The sequence below is a fragment of the Mus caroli genome, unplaced genomic scaffold, assembly GCF_978045245.1.
Source record: "Mus caroli unplaced genomic scaffold, Mus_caroli_1 scaffold_4, whole genome shotgun sequence".
Taxonomy (NCBI): Eukaryota; Metazoa; Chordata; class Mammalia; order Rodentia; family Muridae; genus Mus; species Mus caroli.
Genome location: NW_028227259.1, coordinates 133,741,528 through 133,747,527, shown reverse-complemented (window position 1 = coordinate 133,747,527; position 6,000 = coordinate 133,741,528). Strand labels below are relative to the sequence as shown.

General features: G+C 51.9%; 1 protein-coding gene across 8 annotated transcripts in view; it reads right to left on the bottom strand.

The window, feature by feature from the left end:
* Positions 1 to 4,718: 4,718 nt before the first annotated feature.
* Sfswap (splicing factor SWAP) overlaps positions 4,719 to 6,000 on the bottom strand; it is a 71,751-nt gene continuing 70,469 nt past the window's right edge. For all 8 annotated transcript variants that reach the window (XM_021163135.3, XM_021163130.2, XM_029477215.2 and 5 more), the window contains 2 exons: positions 5,564 to 5,636; positions 4,719 to 5,106 (listed from right to left, as the gene is read on the bottom strand). In XM_021163135.3, the coding sequence (XP_021018794.1) occupies positions 5,041 to 5,106; positions 5,564 to 5,636 (139 nt within the window). In that variant the 3' untranslated portion in view covers positions 4,719 to 5,040. The remainder of the gene's footprint in view (positions 5,107 to 5,563; positions 5,637 to 6,000) is intronic.

Below are 6,000 nucleotides of genomic sequence, written 5' to 3'. Positions count from 1 at the left end.
ACTTTGTCTCTGTAACTCCTTCCCTGGGTGGGCTCATATTTTTCTAACCATCAGTCCATGGCTGGGTTTTCTCTGAGGTGGACTGCCACGTCAATGAGTTTGCAAAAAAAGAAAAAAATCATGGCGAAGTTTATATTCCCTTAGGCAAGAATCTGTGACTTTGCCAGGTATCGGAGAAACACACCTTTAATCCCAGCACTCAGGAGGCAGAGGCAGGCAGATCTCTGAGGCCAGCTTGGTCTACAGAGGGAGTTCCAGGACAGCCAGGGCTACACAGAGAATGTGTAGAAGGTGTAGAATGTGTAGAATGTGTAGAATGTGTAGAATGTGTAGAAGAGAATGTGTAGAATGTGTCTTAGGAAGGGATTGGGAGAATCCGGGACTTACCTTGGAGGTTTATGTCTTTGTTGTCTGATGTCATTCATTCAGCCGGGTTGCCTCCCTCAGGAAGGAGTTGCTGCAAACTCCCCATGAGGGGGCAGCCCCACCACCTGAGTCTGCTGCACAGCGATGTCGTAACTGTCTTAAACATGCTCAGTGATGTTCACATGGTAACAAATGACCAAGCACACACTGCTCAGAAGAAGCCTCTTAAGTGATATGTGGCAGGGTTTGAGGGCCATCTGCCCTCTAGCTGCTGTGAGCTGACCTGAGGACAGGAGGTGTCCGCATGAGAGATGAGTGCTCCTCCATGTGAGAGATGAGTGCTCCTCCCCGCCCCGTGTGAGGGATGCCCATTTGTCTCTTTCCCATTTACTTTGCTGTCTCATATGGGCATCAGCATGGATTCACGGATATTGATTCACATGCTAGAATCTATTGCGACGTTAAATATGTTGCTCCTGTTGTGAGGGCTCTTTAGTTGGCTCCTCTGGTAAGCTCTGCCTACCCGGGATGTCAGTCATTTGGGTGCACTTCTGAGCCTTGCTTCCACTGTGCCCTTCCTATCTAGTTCTTCTTCTTCTTTTTGTTTTGTTTTGTTTTATTTTTCGAGACAGGGTTTCTCTGTATAGCCCTGGCTGTCCTGGAACTCACTTTGTAGACCAGGCTGCCCTCGAACTCAGAAATCCAAATCCGCATGCCTCTGCCTCCCAAGTGCTGGGATCAAAGGCGAGCACTACCACCGCCCACCCGGCTAGCCAGTGCTTCAAGAAAACCTGTCACTCAGAGGTCACAGTCTGGGCACTGGGTATTAATGCTAACTGGGGCTCCGAGTTGGTCCTTCTCTCCCTTGTTCATCTCTCTTCAGCAGAATGCTAGCTTTTACTGACACACCACCCCTACCCCACTGCTTTTCTGTTCCCCTCACTCATCTCTCTGCCTGTGTCATTTGTGCCCCGCCCTGCCCCCTCTCCTGTCTTGTCAGTCCCAACACCCGCTGAGTGCTCTCCAAGGCTTCAATGGTCAACGGACTTTATGCTGTATGCTGGCCTCCCACTGCCCTCTTGGGGTTGAGGTGTGCACAAATCTGGGGCCGCTGTGTTTTTCATCTCTCTCTGTGGGAAGGATGTTCCTGGCTGGTGCCAGTACAGCTGAGCAGAGGCTGTGGCCAGATTGGTAACTAGGCACTTGAGGTTTGTATGTAGTCAACAGAGGCACCCTCAGAAGCCCAGGGGTCACAGGCCCCAAAAGGGAACCTGGGTCATTTCCAGGTCAGTTTGGGGATCATCCAGGCCTCATTGCTATGTGATGTCCCTGGGCAGGACACAGAGGCTTCTGTTCTGCCTTGAGATGTGGGGGCAGTGGGGAGCCCCCAAAATGCTCTCTCAAATCTACTTGGCTGCGCCCACTGAATAGCTTATGAGTCTGTAATTAAAGCAACTTTTCATGTTGTTGAAGTGAGATGGTGCAAGGACATCTTAGGATGTCCTTCAAGGAACCTTTGCACAGCCTAAGATGACTGAAACTTCAGTGGACACTGGGGAGCCCGAGATATAGGCTCTGACCCTGTGTAGGTCCAGGGCACGTGCGTAATCACCAGCCCTTGTGTTATGGAGTACAGCGAACCCTGAGTATCTATACTCCTTGTGCTTTCTTGGGCAACAGCACCTCTTGGGTAACAAGCTTCGAGGTTGAATGTCTCCACTGAACAGATTGGTGGCACTGGCTGCACCCACTGAAAACTGTTCCCTGAACCTGAACAACTGAAAAGGGTGAAGGCTGTTGGGGGCCAGCAGGACCACTGATGTATGTCTCTCTGAGGGAGTGGGGAGACGAAGAATAGTCACAGGATACACACCACAGCAACAGGCAGCAGCCTGTAGCCATGAGAGCCTGGACCGGCTCCCTACAGAAGGAGGTCACAAAGGAAGGTGTGTAGGAGGTAGCTTTGTCCTGAAGAAGGCACTTGGGGCCCTGCTCAAGAACGTACTTCAAACAAACCCTCATGCTCCCGAGTGCTGAGTTCTTGACTCTGTCCCCGTGTGGCACCACCCTAGGTCCTGGACATCTCAAAACAAAGATAGTGTGAAGTTCCTCATTCGGTCAGGAGCTGACAGAATCACACACTTAATTGCAAAAGAAGAGCACTCGTTATTACCACCCAGGACAGAAGAGGCACATTCGTATCAAAGAGGAGAGGCTGGCGCTGTCCCGAGTGACACCTTCCCCACTGACACTATTAATCCCGATTTACAGTGGGAAAAAATGACACAGCAGAGAATGAGCACTGTATGTACCTAGGACAAGATACAGATGACCGACCACAGGTGGCACCGAGCCCTGCCTCACTGGGACAGCACCCTGACACTGTCACAGTCTACACAGCATGTTTTGGTAATAAACAGCCATCGCTTCTCGGCCTTTTGGCTAAGATCAAGTGTGGTAATAAACAGCCAGTAAGCAGATCATGTAAGAGCAACATAAACACAATCAGGTTTTTTAAAAACACAGTTTTTACTTTGTGTGTGTGTGTTGTCTATGTATATGGCCCATGTGTGTGCCTGGTGCTGAGGCCGGAAAAAATATGGAATTCCCCAAGACTGGGATTACAGACAGCTGGGAGCTGCCATATGAGTGGTGGAAACTGAACCTGGGTCCTTCACTGCTCTTAGCCACTGAGCCACCTCTCCAGCCCCCTCCCACACTGTGCAGACCCGGCTGGTCTGGACCTATGGAGAACAGACTGGCCACTTCATTTTATTAATCACTCAAAATAGGAAATTAAAAGGAGCCCTTCTCAGCCTGGCCAGGTGGTGCACATCTGGCAACTTGGGATGCGGAAGCAGGAGGGTCAGGTGTTCAAAGTCATCCTTGACTGGCTGGTTTTGTGTGTCAACGTGACACAGGCTGGAGTTATCACAGAGAAAGGAGCTTCAGGTGAGGAAATGCCTCCATGAGATCCAGCTGTAAGGCATTTTCTCAATTAGTGAACAAGGCAGGAGGGCCCCTTGTGGGTGATACCATCCCTGGGCTGGTAGTCTTGGGTTCAATAAGAAAGCAAGCTGAGCAAGCCAGGGGAAGCAAGGCAGTAAGTAACATTCCTCCGTGGCCTCTGCATCAGCTCCTGCTTCCTGGCCTGCTTGAGTTCCAGTCCTGACTTCCTTTGGTGATGAACAGCAAGCTGGAAGTGTAAGCTGAATAAACCCTTTCCTTCTTGGTCGTGATGTTTTGTGCAGGAATAGAAACCCTGACTGAGACAACTACACAGTGAGTTAGAGGCCAAACACAAAATAAATGTAAAAATTCTGCACACATAAAATGGACAGATGCTGTTGGGAGGTAGATCTCTGTGAGTTCAAGGCCAGGTAGTGAGATTCTGTCAACTCCCAACAAACAAACAAGTCCCTTCTGTTTATCTGAGTCCCTGTAAGAGTCTAGACTCGTGAGTGTGGCAGCACTTTTGCTCTAGACTTACCCTGTGGCCCCCGTAGGCAGCTGAGGGCATGTGTGATGTTTTTCCTGAACTTTGTGCTGTGGACAGGGGGTAGGAAGTTGCTGCCTGGGAACCAGAGACTCAGATTGGGCACAGCAGTGTCAGGGAGTCCTCTGAGGACATCTGCAGTCCATGTGTTTATAAAAGTCCCCATTTGTGGCTGCAGCCACTGGGGATGGGGAGGTGGAGGTCTGGGCATTGACACAACCTCACATTCCTGAGGGAAGGAAGCAGAGCTTGCCACCAGCCTGCTGATGACCAGACACCCCCGGGGATAGAATGGAGGAGCCCGGTAGCTGCCTCCAAGGCAGGTGGTGGTCCTGTCTTCTCTGTTGTTGGTGGCATCTCTCATGGACACCCATTTCCCTGACCTGTCACCTTGAGTGTCTTGATGGTAGCACCAGGCCCACACCACAGTGAGGACCACTTGGAGGAAAGGAGCCCATTTCTGGGCAGGCGCGTGGCAGAAGCTGCTAGGGATGTCTGAGAAGCACAGCATAGTCCTGAGCAAGCTCCAGTGCCGGGATGGAGACGGGGCTCTGGTGTTCATTTCTGCTGTCAGGATACTGTGTGCCTAGCACGTGAGAACTTCCGAGAGTAAAGGCATCCTGAAGGGAGGGACACACAAACCCGCATCTTCGTGGGGCAGTCAAGAGCCTGAATGGCAGGATGACCTTTGGCTGACTGGCCTGGCAGAGCCCCTCAGGGGCACAGCTGGGACACCCTGGAGCACGCCCCTTCCGGCAGGCATGGAGAAGGCACTGCTGGAGGAACACCCACTTTCCCACAAGCAGGCACAGTACGTGACAGACACACTGAAGAAGGAGAGCCCCAGGCTGCTAGCTAGAAAAGCTGTTCTTCCCATTTTATTTGATAATACATTTTCACAGAAACATGATATATTTACATATATACAGATAGAGACTGCTGGTCAAAAATCTGAAACAGAAAATGTCACCAAAAATTTACAAAAGCCACCGACTGACCCAGGAGTCGGGCTGGAGAACCTGGATAGCTGCATGTAGGTCGGCAGAGCTTGCAGCTCAGCTTCTGACGTCTGGACTGTGGCTGCTCTGAGCAGGAGCCCAGCACCTGTGGCCACAGCCAGGGCCACAGCCAGGGCCACAGCCGTGCTGCTCGCCTGGGGCTGCTCCGTGGCTGCCGTCTCAGGATGCACTGGTTTGCAGGTTTTTTGAAGCTGCGAGCATTGCTCTTACTTTGGCCATGAGATCCTGTGTGGGAAGACATGAAGGAGACCTGAGCCTCCTGCTGACCAGATTCGTAAGGGGGCCATGGTGAGGACAGGAGGCAGAGCTTCCAGCAGCCAAGCCATGCCCTTGAGTAATGTATGCAGCTTTGAACCCTTTGCAGGCCATACAGGGACCAACCTCCCAGGGCTGTGACCCCATGTGGCCCGAGGGTACAAGCAGGGCCTAGGATGTGTCTGTCACCTGTGGAGAGTCAACACTCCACAGCATGGCAACCCCACAAGGACATGAGCTTCCTCTGGAAGATGAGGCCCCCTAGGAGTTGATTTCTTCTCCTTCCTACTAGGCTCTGACCTAGTGCTTGGCCGTGGCCAGCCAATAGATTTTGACAGGGTCAGTAACTGTGAAACAAGGGGCGAGCGAGGAGGAAGCCTGGCACTATTATAAAAGGTGGGCAGGGAAGGGAGCACCCCCATCTTACCTGAGTTATTTTGCTCTGCACAGAGGAGACGATTGCTGAGGAGATCTGGCCATCTTTTTCCTGAGAAACCCCCCTAATGCAGAGGAAAGAATGGAGGCTCAGATACCCCCAGAATCTGAAGAGCAGTTCCCATGTCCTGTAGAGTACAGCTTCCGTGGCGAGCATTTGCCCCCACCGGGCCACCTTCCTATCTCAGGGGCATGCACTTGTACACCCACTTCACGGGCCTCAGAGAGTGAAATCTAACACTAACCCCAGCAGTCCACAGATGCTTGCAAAGAGGAAAGGCACCTACAGCAAGGCCACCAGGACCACAACAACAGCCTCAGTGGCTTTTGGTTCCCATGGAAGCGTCTGTGGGTGGGACAGCACCCACCACCCCAGAGCGGTTGGGGCTCTCTACACTCCCTCTAGGATGCAGCCTTTCAGATGCTGAC